General features: G+C 41.5%; 1 protein-coding gene across 8 annotated transcripts in view; it reads left to right on the top strand.

The window, feature by feature from the left end:
• The window catches only part of iqsec1a (IQ motif and Sec7 domain ArfGEF 1a), an 89,850-nt gene that overhangs the window by 61,785 nt on the left and 10,210 nt on the right, over nt 1–17,855 (top strand). For 6 of the 8 annotated variants that reach the window (XM_080294858.1, XM_080294860.1, XM_080294859.1 and 3 more), the window contains 2 exons: nt 15,728–16,007; nt 16,232–17,508. In XM_080294858.1, coding sequence (XP_080150984.1) covers nt 15,728–16,007; nt 16,232–17,508 — 1,557 coding nt within the window. Of the gene's footprint in view, nt 1–8,707; nt 9,051–15,091; nt 15,267–15,727; nt 16,008–16,231; nt 17,509–17,855 lie in introns of those variants that run through there. The other 2 variants (XM_080294863.1, XM_080294861.1) reach the window with 2 other exon arrangements.

The following is a 17,855-nucleotide window of genomic DNA, read 5'->3' as shown; positions in this document are numbered from 1 at the left end:
AATGAAAGCCGTCACAGTGTCTGCATTTCTGTGTAGTTACCTAAACTGTGCTCAAAGTTTCAACAAAGCACTTTATCCTTGAAGTCTACCAAATGAATCTGAATCAACAGTCACTCCAGTTACTGGAATTGTAGAAAATTATCAAATTTAATACACCAACATGACCTAACTTGTCATAAAAGCTTCTGTATGATGTGTTTTATTACCCTGAGTGTGACATAGACACGTGACTCCAGACCTGGAAATAAGTTTGTCAGTTTTACACGTGCAAAATTCTGTCTGCTTCTCTTTGCTGTAGCCTAAATATTCATTTTTTTCCCATATATTGGCCAAAGTTCTGCCAGGCCAGTATTTTTTATTATTATTATTATTATTATTTTTAAATTTAAAAAAAAAAAGGGAAATGAACTCCACCAAAAGAGAAAACATTCTCCTCTGGACCATGTTGATTTTTATGTCAATCACAGATCCATGTGGGTGTGAGAATTACTTTCCACTGATACAGCCTCCTGCTTGTTATTGACCCTGGAGGCTATAAGGAAGTTCAGCTGATTAAAATTTGTCTGACAGAATTAGTCTGTTCTTTATTCAATAAAAAGAACACCAAACCAGCATGTCGAGACACTTCAGTCTTCTAGTTACACCCTTGAGTTCTCAAGGAAAAAAAGAAGGATTCCAAAAAGAACTTGAAATAGAGAAACATCCTTTCTGCCTTCTTATATTTCTACCCCCGTGTACAAACCTGTTTATCTTGGAAACATGCATCATGGAAAAAAGAATGACTCAAGGTTAAAAAAACAAAACAAAAACATCTGGTATCTTTATTTCTAATGCTGACGAGCTGACGTGTCTTGACATTATTGTCATATTTGATAAAAAGAGCCAACTCCATTAAACGTTAGCGTTTTGTCCTGTGGGCTCAGAAAACCAACCAGGGGCTTCTAATAAGTAATCGACGGGTTACAGATCAATGTATCCTGAAGCCTATAGAGACATATTTTGAGTCCATAAGACTGAAAGCTTTATGGACTAAAAATCCAGCCTCCAAGGACAGGTAGCAGACAAATTTACAATTTTGTTTTAAAATAAACCTTTTCCTTTAAAATGACGGGAATTTGTCTGTTCCAAGCATTGTGGTCATGCACGACACGGCTGGCTGTCTCTTCTGTATCTTACTCCTAAAGGACTGGTTGTTATTGACTTCCAATGTGAGTTCGTAGCTGTCAAATATGCTTTGATTGTGTGCAAATTAAATGGAACCCAAACACCATTAACCACTGTCAGTGTCAGGTAGTTTGTCACTGAGATGGCAAATTTAATCCATAGCTTGCGCCCATGTGTGACCTCCTTTTCTTGTAAAATGCTTTGGCACCATCTCAAGCGGAGGTTACAGGAGGCATTTAGAGAAATGAAACAATAAACACGGTGCTGCATAACTGCTCCTCTCAAAAAATCTCTATCGCTCTGTAAAAGCCGGGCCTCGTGTCCCAGCCAGACTGCCTGAATGGAGTATATGTAGAAGCATAAGATCTGCTGACATGCACCCACCGGGTCTTGTGGAAATGTGGTATGAATGGAACTTGCACATTCAGGATATCTTGTTCCACTGTGGAATATGTCAACATGAATCCATTTCTCAGCACTCTCGTGACCTGCACAAAAGGTTTTCTCAGCTTCCTTTTTACGTTTGTGAGGAAAAGGAACGTAGATCGAGGATGCGTTATCTCTGCGCTCTTGTTCTGTGATTGATTGCTTCCTGGTTGTCTGTGGCTCTGGGGGGGTGAAAAAAAGAATCATGGCCACTTAGTCATTTTTCAACTTTTATAACTTTTGAACCTTAGGCTCATTGTCAAGAGGGTTATGAAAACTTTGACATGTGTGTCTCTACGAATCTATAAAGAGGACAGGTGGGGATCATGAATTATTTCTTTTTTAATTCTGCTCCCATTGTTGAGGTGCTTTCAGCTGTGGCTTTTAATTAATATTTAAATACGACTGATTAAGTTTTCATTACGGCAGGGAAAAGCTCTCATAACATGTAAACCAATCTTGAGTTTTCTCATGTTAATTCTGTGGCTGATTTGGTGTTTCTGCTTAGATGTGCAAAGTTTTTGAAAAAAGGGGAAAAAGGAAAAAGTTAACAGTCAGGATTTCCTTTGACAGCTGGGATCCTGATACAGCAATCCTTTCAGTACTGCTCAAACCTCCTGCCTCTTAGAGACTAAAACGATCAATGCAAGACGTTTGCACTCAGTGAACTTGTACTAGCAAATACATTTAGATATTTTTCCCCAGGGCATTAACAAATATTTCTTGTTGTTTGATCTGTTTTTTGTTTTTTTTTATTGTTTTGCTTTGCTTAATTTCTCTTGTCAGTGCTGTGGTTAGGTTGATTAGAATGGAGCTAAGCTTGAAAGTGCATTAATCTTTCGAGTAAGAGCTCCTCTGTGGCATGACTTGATTGAAGCTTATTCACAGTATTTGCACACTAGATACAGTGTAGATACTCTTAGCTGCCTTCATTTCCCCACATCTGTATTCAGTTCTCCGGTTTTCTTTTTTTCTCCTGAAATAACATTGGGTTTCTTGAATGATTCCTTCCCTGTCAGCCTAATGAGGGGCATTAAAATGAAATACATTTTACGCTTTCACTTCCAAGTGGAGCAGAATCTGAAAGGCGTAAAGAAGCAGACATGAGAGAAGCCGCCTTTACATGATGTGCCAATGCAAACAATGGCTTGTGCCAGTGTATATGGCCGAGTGGGAAGGAGCTCCTCAGGGCACCTCGAGGCTTAGTCGTAGTGTTTATGCTGTGGGCTTCGGGTGCCATGGAGGCGCAGTTTGCTTTGCTTTTGTGAAGGGCAGCAAAGCATGGCAAGAAACTGGAGTCTTGACTGGGGAGTTCAGGGCTGTTGGAAAACAAAGTGAGGCAAGCTCTGGTAAAGCTATTAGACAGCTGTGCGCGGAGAGGTGAATTTTTTGTGGAATGTAAGCAGTCTGAGTTTTATAGGAATGCAGAGATTTCAATCTGCATCTCCTCACTGTATCTGTATCTCTTCAATCTCAATCATCTTCTGCATAAAATAAGCAACTTATGTAGACGATTTTAAATAAACAGTTTTTCTTTATTGATGCTGAATCGTACATTTGAAAAGAGACTCTGATTCAAAACCTTCCATGCAATTAGCATGTGTCTTCACTAGACACTTAATTATACTACAATCACCTCTAAGCCACAACATCATTTCTTGCTTGACTGCTAATGAAATCTTGTGAGAGATTGGAATGATTGAGCAACACAACGTGTTCAAGATCATCAGCTATTTAATCAGATCTCTGTTGCTGTCGGCAATGAATGGAATCTGATTGAAACAGCAATTATTATCATTGTAAGCCTTGAAGTCAATTTACCCAGTTCAATGATGTGACTTAGCTCATGGCTCCAAAATGATTGCACTGAGAGATACACATGTATGCTCAAAAGTGCATGCACAAGTAGTTATTTTAGGAACACGTTTGGTTTATGTCAAATGATGGATTATATTATATATATATTTATCTATTTAAAAAAAAAAATCTAAGATAATATTGATAGATGGCTCCACAGAATCATTTCTGGAATCTGTGTAGCACCAGGACGTGATTTTGATAGTGTTTGGCAATAAATCAGGAGTCTGTTTGAAGACTGATTGGCCAGCATGGTGCTGTTAGAAAGATGGATGTTTTAGGAAGGTTGGAAACGATATTAGAAATATTTTCTGATATTTGTTGAAGATGTTTAGCCAATCAGTTAAGCCTAAGTTGCTTACACTGTACTGGACAACTTTATACATTCTTAAAATGTGATTCAAAGAAAGGGAAAAAGCTTTGAATATATTTAAGTCTATATAAGATATAGGTTACATATATAAGACATCTTCGCTGTGGGGTCTTGCAGCATGCCACAAACTCATCTTTCCTGACCTGTAATGCATTTAAACCGCAGACTGTGTGACTTGAGACAGGTGGGGACTCTGCTGCTGCCTCAAATAGATTATTGCACAAACCCCTCCCCACCCGAAAAACCTGGTTCGTTACATCCCGGTGCCTTTGAATAACCCACCACCCTCCTGATATGCAGCTGTGACAAACATGTCTGACCCCAGTTGTCCTGAATGACATCATCAACCGCATATCTGCCCCCAGACCTAATGTGCATCTTTAAGGGAACATATAGTATCATATCTAACCAGTGGGTGGCGATGTCACTCTGAGAGCCCATTGTGGACTGGGTCCAATCATTGCAAAGCCTCTGTCGGGTCTGTTTTATTGTTCTGGTGGCAGTGCTGTGCTCCTGCGGTCATCACGACCGCCATGAGTATTTATACCCGCTGTGGCTTATGTCACATTTACAGTCATGGCTGCTCTGAGTACCACTCTGTTTTCCAGTTGACCTCAAGATTTCACGGTGTCACTAAAAAACGCTGCACATCAATGCACTACAAAGAAACAGATAATGAGATGATATCAGCAGGGCATTCAATGGCCATTCTCCTGATGTGTATTCTTTCTCTTGTTCTTCAAAGCTTTGTCTCACTCGGAGTGTTTACCAGAGCGTGTCACCTCACATGGGTCTATTTTTAGCAGGGGAGAACTGTGCTGTAGTATGTGTCCCTGATGGGTGGAGCTAACGTTAAGAGCTTTGGAGAAATACAGTATCTGGTAATGGAGTGAGCTGAAAGGGGAAATATTGTTACTGGACAAAGGGGGGCCTGCTTCTAATAATGGTTACAGCACAAAAGACACCACCTCTATTTATATTTTAACTGAGAGGGAGAGGGCATCTTCAAGCAGACAAGATTATTTTGAAGTGATGTGTTAGTGTAGTTCTTTTTTCTTTTTTTTTTTTTTGCGATTTTATTCTAGTGCAGACACAAAAAAGAGTACAAAAGCATGTGGCTGGTTTTATATAGTAAAGATTTGTTTTGGTTATCAGTGTCGTCTTGTGACCTGTGCCCGACTGCTGATCACAAGTTTCCTCCATTCATATTTCAAAGCTAGAGACTCCACCTGACCTGCATGTCTTTAAAATGTAAGAAGAAACCAGAGGACACCCACACAAACACAAAGAGACCAAAGAAAAACTCTAACCAAGAAGAAGTAAACCTTAGACCTTCTTTCCTTGTACGAGCAGGCCCAAAGTCATTAAATTGTTCTCAGCATGCTGGCACATTTGTAATTTAGATCAGTGCATTTTTGGAAAAAGCCACTGTTGAAATATTTTTTTTGAAACCACTATCATCTTTGCCCACATGTGATGCTATAGGCAGGAGCGTAGCATAAAACTGCATGCAGCACAAATGGATCCTAAACTTCTGGCTCATGCTTTAAAAATTACCTGCCTGCACTGCTTCATTTTTTACATATTTAAACTCGTGCATTCATTCAGTTGTTCGTGGATTAAGGCTAAGCAATCTGTTGGAGCATTTATTTGGCTGTGCATCGTGACCTCCTAGCTAACTGTTCCTCCCTGCATCCATCCTTAATGATAATCTAAGGTAAAGTGGTATGAATATTCTCATGTAAATAAACAAGGAAGTGAATATTTTTGAAAAATGTCCCACTAAAGCTTCGAAGAATAATGAAGCAAGCCTGCTTTTTCACCAGGATTTTGTTTACTCTTGCTACTGGTCAGCCTGTCGCCAGACAATTTTCAGTAAGAGTTCAAAAGAATCTCACAATGTACTTATAGTTAGAGGAAAGGATATGGTAAATTAAAAAGTCATCTCTCCCAAAACCTTCAGTTTTTGTTTGCATCTGGATGCATTACTGCAACAATATGCAAACAGGGAAAAAGAAAAGCCTCACAGACATCACTTGCCACTGATGATCTTTGATCATTCCCATAGGATCCCACAGGCAACACATCTGCTCCAGCTTTGCTGCCAGGATGTGATGAACAGATTCTGCATATCCTTTAATTACTTCTATTTCAGCTCTATTTAAACATCTGCTGCCAGTCCCTCCTTATGCACAGAAATTCTTTGTTCCTGAGAATTTACAGAGGAATGATGTGTTTTTTGTTTTGTTTTTTGTTTTTTTTTTGCCCCCTATACAAAGTTCTCTGTGTTCACAAAACTATCCCAGGCCACTACATCTCATTTAGTATGCTGTTGTATCAAACTATGACATCAGCCTGTTCTAATTGTTTCCAGACCAGGCGAAGGCTGAGTTTTCATTTTATTTTCCGTTTCTTAGCGCAGGTCTCAGTCGCTCAGCATCCAGCAAAAGCAGATAATGAGTAACGATGCATGATGTCATGTAGACAGAGCACCGTCTGCCAAACTTGTGACCAAGTTTCCAGGAAGATATCACTTCCCCCCCCTGTCGTTTCTTTTGCTTTCTTTTCTTCTGCTCTGCCTTTTTTCATTCTCTTTGCAGTTGGAAAGTCCGTGTTTTTTCTTTGCCTGATACTCGGGTACTACATCTGTGGGAAGCATTTGATAAAGCTGTAGGTATGTTGACCGCTTGGGGCCTGTTGGGACTGGTCCCCTGTTTTCTGTAGTTAGCTTTCTTTTTACTCTGAGACAAGAAAGGGAAGGAAACAAAGGGAGGGTTTGGATTTGGAGGAGAGTGATAGAGTAGGAGCTGAAATGCAGAGAGACCATATGTATTGAGTTGGAGAAATACAGTTTTATGAGCGGAGAGTGGGCCTCTGCTTGGAATTCTCAATGACATCATTTTGGAGTAAAGCGTTGTGCAGCCAGGGCTCGGGAGATGGAGTGGGCCTTCACCAGACGGGACGACTAGACTGGGTTGTAACACTAGAGGAGGAGAGAGACGTGGAGGCAGGCAGACAGGGAACATTACACAGGACAGCTAGGTTTGTGAAAACTTTTACAGCCCAGTTTTACCTGGAATACCTCTAATTAGATCATTTCAGCATAACCCTCCTTGATGCCTAAACTGACGTTACCCCTGTGCCCCATGATGAAACAGTCATAATATACTTGAGGTTGATACGCATCGTGCGCTCGCCTTCAAAATGAGACCACAATATTACTTCATATCGCAGTCAAAAACAAATAAACTCTAGTTAGCGGCTCCCTGTGGTCCACTGTGGGGGGAAGAGAAAACAAAGCATCTGCTGGGGCAAATATCTAAAATCATGCACATATTTCCAAACTAAATGCCTGCATCTGTGTTTGTGTCTTGGGTGAAGTGTGACAAAATGATTCAGTAATGAGGATGTCAGATTTATTACAGGGAGGTCTTAAATTGCTTTTGTTCCCATTTTTGTTTATGGTGTGTTTGCGTGATAGGTGAGTTCTGTAAGTTGAGTCAACTATCTTGCAGCTCCATAAGGCATTAGCAGCTGTAGCCGCCACAGTACGGGTCAAGGTCTCAAACTGAAATAGACCAGTTGGCCGGTTACTGTCTGTCTGCTTGCCTTTCTACACATACTCATTGTAACTGAGTCACACGTTGCAAGTAAGTCTCCCCTGCTGTGATCCATGACACATGTTGAGATACACTTGCTTTTTCTCCTTAAGTAACCCTTTCTTATGCTTTTGTCTCTCATTCTGCATCTTTCATTTGAAGCCTCAGATGAAAACAGTTCGGACAAGGTGATCATTTTAGGGGTTCGGGTCTGTAATTAGAAGAATTCAGGATCCCTCTCTTTTACAGACTGGTGTGGACGCCTCTGTGGATGATTGGTGTCCCTGTAAACTGGCTCCATGTGGGAGTCATTCTCCTCCGTTTCCTGTGCCTGTTGTCATTAGATAGAAAATACCTTTGGCTTGGGGGCAGTTTACTCCAACCCCCTTTTCTCAGAGGGGTGATTAGTCTCTGCCCTGTCTCAACAACACTGTGAAGTCCAGAGACAAGACACCATCACAGTTTGTGTGTTTGGGGCTTGGTGAGGTTTGCGCTGATGGTGCAGTACGAGGGGAATTTCATGCAGTGTGTAACACTATCCATGAAGAAGTGTTTGTTTCAAGGCGAGTGAAAATTGAAGACATAAAGATACACAGCTTCTATTGTGTATCTGTTGTGATTTTCTGCAGCGAAAGACACCGAATCTGTAGCCCTTTTCTTAGTGCACATCTTAACAGTCACTGCTCAGCCCTGAAAGGCTCTATTAATAGAGGCGCTCTCTTTTATTTGCAGTCGCTACCAAGTCAGTCCTTTTCCTTTTGTGTAAAAAGAGCTAACAAAAGATCCTGACATTCAAACACTCCAAACCCTGTTTCCTTCAACCACTCTCTTTTTTTTTCTCCTCATACTTTATTGTTTACCCATTTCTCTCTGTTCCATCTCACTCCTATTTTTCTACTATACCTATATGCACTTAACTCAGCTGCCACTCTCTTACCCTCCCTCCTGGCTTTTTATTTTTTTTTTAGTGCATTGGTTTATCTTTTATTCCCAGCTGTCACTCTCTGTCTCTCCTTTTCATGTCTTTACACTTTGATAGCGTGCCTGAAAAACATGACTTTCTTTTCCACGTCGCCTCCTCTCTGGTCATGTGTGTCCCTTTCTTGCATGATAAGTGTTTCATCTCCATCTCTCTCTCTTCCTGCCCAGCTACAAAGCCTCCACACTTTCACACCCCCTTCCCAGCACCCCGCCCTCTTCCATACCGCTCGGGCCCTGGCAGAAACTCACACTCCCCTGTCTCATAGCCTCCACCCCCCTTATACTCCTACCAGCCCCGCGCACTGACGACAGAGAGGAAGAAAGAGAAAAAGAAAGGGCTCCATTTGACTGTCAAAGATTGCAGACTGCCACTTAGTACTGACCATGCACGCCTACCATCTATAGGAAACTGCTATCACAAGGCAACGAAATGAAAACGTCTGTAAGTGGCAGAGATCTACAAGCTGTAGCAGATGGCAGTTTTGAGTTGTGTCTGTCTTTTAGAGGAGCCTTTTAGGGAGCACTGGGGACTGGTGGGAGATCTGCTAATGTTTGGAGTACATCTTCTTACAAGTGCTGGCCAGCATGTGGTGTTTGCAGTGTAATTCAGAGAAGACCCAGTCACTGCTGGAGCTGGAGCTGAATAGCTGGTAAGAGTAATAGGAGAGTGTACACTGTGCTTGATTTAATGTGTGAGTGTGTGTGTTGTCATTGAATGAGGATACACCTGGCTGCTAACCCTCATAAGCCTGTGTTTAATAAACACTGGAGAGGAAGAGAGCTGCTATGAGTTTGAATCATTCACCGTGTTCCAGGACTCCATTTATGATTTCACACGATCCTCTTATAATGACGGCAGTAATGTAAAGCTTTGCACTTTAAATGACTGACTTTTAAAGTGTTGTCTGCATTTCCAGCTCTGACTCCATTCTAATTAAAAACAGATCATGCCCTCTCTGTGCGTCATTGTATGCCTGTGCTATCATAATATGTTTAGTCTTACTGTACAGAATCCATCTGAGTTGGATTGTTCCCCCTCCGCTCCGTTGAAGGGCATTCCTGTGGTGTGTCGTGGCCCTCCCACTTACTTGGCCACGGCTGTGTGCTCTTTCATAGCTCTGTCTTCAAGGGCAGGTGCTGAGCGTAGTGCTGGAGGACAGCTTAATGATTCATCACTGAAAGATAATGACAGTGGCTCAGTTGTTGTTGTTTTTGTTGTTGCTGAATCTTGACATGAGGGGGGAGGATGGATGATCAGACAGAACCAGGACTGTTAGTTACTGCGTGAGAGTAATATTGACTTTAGATTTCCTTAAGCAACAAGTCATTCAGTAGCATGTACAAACCATCAAATTACTCATCATACTGGCAGTGGCGTATGTTTCAGTTTGCTACTGTATACTTTTTTTTCATTATTGTGTGGACATTAAGTGGCACTTGATGAATGATTGCATACCTGTAATCAGCAAGCTTGATGCAAATAGAGAGGAACTTGAAGATTGTCCTCCACCAAGGCAATACCCAATTCAGCTTAGTTATCAAAAGGCTCTGCCTCAGCTCTCTCCTTGGCAGAGAAATGAAAAGCTGCTTTTCCAGTATTAATAGGAATTTTACTGTTGCTAATTATCCTCAATTGGCTATGGTTGTAGTTTTCAAAACAAAGGAAAAATGTGCTTGTTTTCTCGGGTATAGCTATTTAATACCCTTGGTTCTGATAACATTAGATGCCAAATGGCAGTCTGAAATATATAAAGACAGTCAGATCCTAAAACTCTCATTCTGAATGATACAACTTACAGTAGTTGACAGCCACGAGGCTTATGAGACTCCAGTTGACTATATACTGTCTGCTGCAAACTGTCAGGAGCATTACTGTCAGTCTGCTGGCCAGAGCAGCGTTCCAGCTCGTAGCTTTGTCCAACTGTAAATTCCCAACTTGCGTGTGTGTGTGTGTGTGTGTGTGTGTGTGTGTGTGTGTTTGGAGCAGCTAAAAAAGTAATTCATTAGTCCAATTATTGGTACTGAAATGACATATAGTGTTTTCTGGCAATTCGAGCTTTTAATGCTGGGCTTCATCATTATGCCTCTGTGTGGTCTGCGAGACCTTTTACCTGAAAAGTTTATTCCATCACATCTGTGTGCAGTGGGATCTGGTGTGTGCATCTGTATTTATGAGCTCTCTGAGTTGCTTTCAAAAGAGGGAAAAACATCTGCTTTTGTTGTGCTTGGAGCGCATGCTGTCACTGCATGTGGGGTGTGCGGTGCGGTATGGAAGCGCTGTTTCGTTTTATTAGAAGGGTCACTTCACAGCCTCTGTTCAGATACACACATAAAGAAATATATTTCTATAAATGGTAAGGTCCTACAAAGAAGCTACAGAAGAAAAGTAACTTTTTTTAAATCAGATTTGACCTTCCTCTGTAACTTTACAGGTACTGTAATTTAATATATAACAATGTCTAGATTGTTCCCCAGCAACAATGTTTTCAAACATACATGAGTCTTTTCTCTGCACATGCTAACACTTTAAGAAACTCCCCCATGAGCTTGCTTGGTTTCAATGAAATCTCACTACATTACTTACATGTTTTTAAAGTTGGAAAAATGGCAAAAGTGAGGCCTTGAATGCAATGCTAGTAGAAATATTTTTTCTATGTGTGTATCGCTTTAGTGTTTACAACTGAGTTATGTTTTAGAGTGGTAAACTTCTCTGTGACGTTGCTTGGAAGTTGCGCTAGTTACACACTGCAGCAGTCTCTTCCTTTCTAACTCCAGCCTGTACTTCATTAGCCTTCTGCTATTCCCAGAACTCCTGTAGATGTGACTCCTCTTTTCCGGGATGGAGGAATGTTTCTCCCTCAGGTCCGACTGATGGTACGGGTTGAGGCCTGGGCAGGGGCCTCGGCCTGTTTGTTCAGGATGTGTTTGGAGGAAAGAGAGATTGTCGATTCTCCCCCCACCACCCCTCCAAATCCCTGGATCCTGTGGCTGAAAATCACTGCCAGCCGTGCTGACATGCTTATCCATGCCTACATCAGAGCTCATGGAGGGGGGGCTCCTGGTGGATAAAGAGCCAGACGGAGGGACAGTCGGGGCTAATATTGTGAGATCATATTTCAAGGCTTGTACAGTCACTATCAGGAAGTGGTGTGGCATGACATCACTGCTTCCCCCACCACTCAACATTGGGTTCCACAATGCTCACATATTAAAGTCCAAAACATGTATAAAACATTCATTTCAAAGTCATTTGAAGCCACTTGTGTCCACCGAATAATTAATATCTGACTCTGTAATAGTTCTCCCGCTCTTTTTCCCTTTTCCACCAGCCATTTAAGCTTAAAATATCAGTGCAGATCTTAAAATGATGCACTCTCTTCTTATTCCCAGCTTTTTCCCTCCATCACTGGCAGCTGACCTCGCTCTGTAGAGTTTTCACTGACTGCACAGCAGTACTTATTCTCTCTCTCTTTCTTCCATTTGCTTTCACTCAAACACTCTTTGGATGCTAGGCTGGTAAAAAGCAGAGTAGTTATTAACAAAATGTAGTAAAGAAGCTGGCTCACAGGTCTCACCCGGGGAAAATTATTACAGTTAGAGTTTTAACTTTTGCCTTAATATGTTTTTAAATTAATATAATTATTATTTTTCTTTTTAGATGTGCACTGCTATAATTATTAACGGTGGCATGCATTTTGTGTTTTCAATGATTTCAATTAAACTCAATTCATTTTACCATCTTATTAGCATAAATTGAAATTTATTTTGGTTCATAAATAATTACAGAAGCAATTAAGCAAACCAATGAAAAGGCAATTATTCCCAACAAATTGGTACAAAAGAAAAAAATATTTAAACTGCATTACATAATGATAGCAATACTTTAGTCATCCTAAGAGCTCTGTCAGGTTACCGTTAGCAGGTAAATACTGAGATTAACATTCTAACATTTTCACATTAACAGTGCCAAGCTTAAATAACATCTACGGGGTCTAATGAAGCAGATAAGACACGCAAAGTTGACCTGATAATGGTGCTAGATGAAAATTAGGAGGATCAGTAAAGTCATTAAACTCACTGTGTGTACAAAATGTCATTGCAAGCAACGCAAAAATTAAAATGAGTTGAGCCACCGACCCAAAAATGGACATTGGTGCTGGTTTGGCTAAAAATGTTTGTAGACTTTGATTACAAACCATCATTTTGGTATTAAAAGAAAAATGAAGCCAAATGAACTAACAAAGTCTATGTCAGAGAAATGTCACATTTGTTAAATGCCCACTCCTCCTGACTAATGTCCAAATCCCTTGTGTCATCATAATGTTAATTCTTCATTTATCTCAAATGAAGAAATAAAAAAACAATGACTGCCACCTGCAAGCACACAGTGACAGCACACACAGTGTAATTTTTAACTCCAGGGATGACAGCTTTGACAGATGGTTGGGAACTTTTATCCCAGCTGTGATTATGCAATGAAGTATGATCTTGAATGTGTTTTGCTAGGTACTAGCGTTGTTCCAGCTATGTAAAGGGCAAGTCTGGCTCTGTTGCTGTGCACTGGTCCATACTAAAACACTATGTGTATTTTCTACCCTAAGGGGAGTTGGTAAGCATTTACTTAGCTTGACGTTTCACTGTCTGACTGTGGGTTTGGCTGACCTTGAATGGCTCATCTCCACTCCCTCATAAGTTTACTGGCCATTTTACTAGATACATCTTGCTAATACTTGTTTGAAGCTCCTTTTGCCTTCAGAAATGCCTTAAATATTTGTGCCACAGATACAGCGAAGTGCTGGAGACACCCTCAGAGATTTTGGTCCTTATTGACGTGTTAACACCACACAGTTGCTGCAGAATTGTGAGCTGCAAAACCATGAAGTGGATCTCCTGTTCCACCACATCTCAAATGTGCTCTATTGGTTTAAGATTTAGTGACGATGGAGGCCATTTGAGTACAGTAAACTCATTGTTATGTTTAAGAAACCAGCTTGAGATGATTTGAGCTTTGTGACGTGACACATTAAGCAGCCATCAAAGATGGGTACACTGTGGTCATAAAGGGATGGGCGTGATCAGCCCATTAGTTTGGTAAGCTGTGGTGATTTAACAATGCTCAGTTAAGAAATATCCCCTGTGAAATACCAGTGTGAACCATTGATACAAGAAAGAATGGATCCATGCTTTCATGGTGTTAACACCCCTACCGTCTGAATGACCCTCAAACCAGGCACAATTTTTCTACCCATCTCTTTTCTACTTTTGGTGAGGTCATGCAAATTGTAACCTCAGTCTCCTGACAGGAGAGTTGGCTGACAAGAGTAATACCAGTGTGGTCATCTGGTGCTGTAGCCCATCTGCTTCAAGGTTTGTTGTCTAAGTTGTTCAGAGATGCTCTTCTACGTAACTTGGTTGTAATAAGTAAAAATTTTAGTTACTTTCCCCCTCCTGTCAGCTTGAAGCAGTCTGACCCTTGCTGGATAGTTTTTCCTTTTCAGTTCTCTGTAAATCATAAAGATGGTTGAAAATCCCGGTAGATCAACATTTTATGAAATACTCAGACCAGCCTGTTCGGCACCAACAACCATCCCACGTTCAAAGTCACTTAAATCCCCTTTCTTCCTCATTGTGATACTTAGTTTGAAATTCAAGAGGTTATCTTGGCAGTGTCTGCATGCCTAAACATATTAAGTTGCTTCTACATGATTGGCTGATTAGACATTTTTGAATGGGTGTAGTTATGAAAGTGTTCTATGAGTGTGTTCTTTCCACTTGCATCCAAATGCCATCTTAGTTTGTGGAATTAGGCTGAGTATTTTCGGGATTGTGCTTTTCCTAAAAATTATTAATGATGGTTTGGCAGCCAAGTGCAATCTGTTTTAATATTTCACTCTAAAATCTTTAGTTGAAAAGCAGTAGTGCTTTTTTGGAGGGGGGCATTATTCTCCAAAGCATTTGTGTTGATCTGAAAACTAAGCTGCCTGAAGCCTTTGCAAACATCCATGACTCATATGTTAATCACTAATAATGACTTGCCTTAAGCCTTGCAAGTGTAGTTATTGCAATTTTGAAAACATTTTCAATTTCTGTTGCACTTTCTCTGTTAATCACAAATCTAGGGACATCAAAAGACATGCTGTGGGTTGTAAATCCAGTTCAAATTTCCTAAATGACAAGTATAAACTCAGCTGAGGCAGATATTACATCTGAGCCTCGCTGTCTTTTATTAACCATAAAATCCTCGTGCTGAGCGGGGTTACTCGGAAGTCACAAAAAGAGTTTACACTTATATTACAGTACATTTGCCATCTGAACTCCTGAACCAAATTCAGTTCCACTTTTTCGCTTGTGCTCTTTGCTGTGTTTGACAGGCTGTTGCCGAATGTTGATTTCAGGCAGTCCAATAAAGGAAGTAGATGTGTACGCTGCATGGGTGTGTCAAGTCACAGTTCAAACACATTAGGCTGCCAGTGAACTGTGCATTAATCGTATCAGAGGAAAAGGGAAGAAATGTTAGTTGGTGTGATGATAGTTACAGAGCGGGTCGGCACCTCTGAAAGGCATTTCTGTTTTTTGACTGAGGGATCACTGAAGTTATATTTACTCACTCTTCTCCAAACTGGACTTTGTAACGAGAATTGGAACAGAGTGTCGTCGCTACTGCGAATATGATGTAATTCTCCTGGGCCACTGATTGGCCCCTGAGCTGACATAAACCTGGATTTCCTGGAGGATTCTGTGTACTCTGGACTTCATTTGACAGAAAGAATGGTGGACAAGATATGGAGGAAGAGTTGGCATTTTATTGAAAATAGACGGTCTCTTCGTAAGAGGCAGACCTCTAGTGTGGTAGAATGTAAGAGTGAGTGAGTAATCGCTTGTTTTTTGTTCCTTTCTCAGTATTTGTAAAGGAAGCAATTGCACAAGGACTGTGTTACTGCAAATGTATTTTATTTTAGGAGCGGTTATGTGTCTTTTGTGTCTCCTAAATGTGGTACAGCAAAAACTATGACACACTAGTAATTTCTTCTGCGAAATCTATTAGCATCAGACAGCTTTGAATTTAATTAAGTGTGGTTTATGCAGTATGTCAGGATCGCATGCCCCAGAAAAGGCTATATTCATTCACACCCATGCTATTGTGCAATACCATATTTCTAATACCATACTTAATTGTATATAATGGATATTTAACTTAAGCTACTCTTTGTTAAGGCATTTTGGGATTGAACTAACCTGATAATATTTAAATCCAGTACTGCCTCAGAGATTTTTCTTTCCTTCTACCGTCTCTAATCATCCATCCATCTCTTTCCTGTCTTTGTAGTGTGGAAGGGGATGCACGGCCCAGTGATAGTGGCCCTTCCTTGGATGGGGGAGCCAGCTATGGCCAGGGTCCCGTGACCCACGGCTCAGCCATCAGCCCCGACCGATTTGACAGCCCACTTTACAGCCACGGGGTCCAGCCTGGGCCTCAGAGGCCCCGACGACCCAAGCTCCAGCACTCACAGTCCATCCTCCGTAAGCAGGCTGAGGAGGAGGCCATCAAGCGGTCCCGATCGCTCTCTGAGAGCTATGAGCTCTCTGCTGACCTCCAGGATAAACAGGTAAAAGACTGTTTTTGACAGAAATTCAAAGAGTCACATGATATCTGTTTTTAAAAAATCATATATTTTGAATCTTTTCTTGTCAGAAAGCTAGCTGTGTAAAGAACACTTTGTTAGCTTCTAACAGGACATCCACGATGATGACTTTATAGACCATCTGCAGCTAAGAAAACCAATTAAGTAACCCATGAGTCTTACAGTTAATTTACTTGTGTTTTTGTTAGGTGGAGATGCTAGAGCGCAAATATGGTGGACGATTCATAACTCGACATGCAGCTCGAACCATTCAGACGGCGTTCCGCCAGTATCAGATGAACAAGAACTTTGAACGTCTCAGGAGTTCTATGTCAGAGAACCGTATGTCCAGACGCATTGTACTTTCTAACATGAGGATGCAGCTCTCATTTGAGGGCCCCGAAAAAGTCCACAGCTCATACTTTGAGGGGAGGCAGGTGTCCATGACGGAGGACGGCACCCCGCTGTCCATGGTGCAGTCAGAATGCGGAGATATAGAGGTTCACCAGCAGGCCAACATGGCACACCCTCCACCTCAGGGTGACCTTACAGATGCCATCACAGAGCTGGAGGACGCCTTTTCAAGACAAGTCAAGTCTCTGGCTGAGTCGATAGATGATGCTCTGAACTGTCGCAGCCTTCAGGGGGATGAGGGTCCTGACCCAGAGGCTATCGGCTGCTCCGAGAGACAGGGGGATGTGCAGTATCAGGTGAAGTCCCACCATAGGGCAGCTGGACGGATGCGCGATGAAACGATGGCGTCTTATAGCGATGTTACTCTGTTCATCGATGAGGAGGACATGTCCCCTTCTATTGCCTTGTCCAGGTCAGGGGACCAGCCCTCCAGCACAGAATCAGACTTACGGTTGCGGTCAGTTAACTCCTCTCAAGAATACTGGCCTATTGACCCCAAAGATGAGGGTCGTGACACAGACACAAGCTGCCGCAGCACTCCTTCTCTAGAGTGCCAAGAGCAGCGTCTTAGAATGGACCATCTTCCTCTGTTGACCATAGAACCTCCTAGCGATAGCTCCGCAGAGCTCAGCGACCGGTCAGAGCGGAGCACTGTCAAACGGCCACCTGTGTATGAACCTCACGGCCACATTGTAACATCGTCCCAAGCAAGCCCCAAACACATTTCCCACGGGCCCCCACCACGAGCTCCCTCCCGTGACGACGACGCGCCTCTTCGCCACCGCCACAGACAGTTAGAAAGCCACTTGGCTATCAACGGCTCAGCTAACAGACAGAGCAAGTCAGAGTCCGATTTCTCAGATGGGGACAATGACAGCATCAATAGCACATCAAACTCAAATGACACCATTAACTGCAGCTCTGAGTCCTCATCAAGAGACAGCCTGCGAGAGCAGACCCTAAGTAAGCAGACCTACCACAAAGAGACTCGCAATAGCTGGGATTCGCCCATATTCAGCAATGATGTTATCCGGAAGCGACACTACCGCATCGGCCTGAATCTCTTCAACAAGTAGGTACTCTGCTCTGCTGGAGCACATGCTTGACCTGCGTTTATAGTGAAGGCTAAAAACGCATGTTGCTGCCATCACTGATGTTTCTTCTGAACTTCATAAATTTTGATCCTTTTATAGTTTTGTTTTGTTTTTTTTTTTAAGTTAAAAAAATCATTAAAAAATTAATTTTATTAGGAATTAATAAAACTATTTTTAAAAGAAAAATGGAATAGAAAAAAATAATAAACCCACTCAACATAATGAAACTCATATTGAAAAGTACAAACTGTAATACCTCTATTTGTGTTTGACAAACAGCAGTTCTATTGTTTGCTTAGTAAGACTGATAAAACTAAATTGCACC

The sequence above is a fragment of the Astatotilapia calliptera genome, chromosome 20 (genome assembly GCF_964374335.1).
Source record: "Astatotilapia calliptera chromosome 20, fAstCal68.1, whole genome shotgun sequence".
NCBI lineage: Eukaryota > Metazoa > Chordata > Actinopteri > Cichliformes > Cichlidae > Astatotilapia > Astatotilapia calliptera.
The sequence above is the reverse complement of the archived record's forward strand: the minus strand, read 5'-3'. Positions and strand labels throughout refer to the sequence as shown.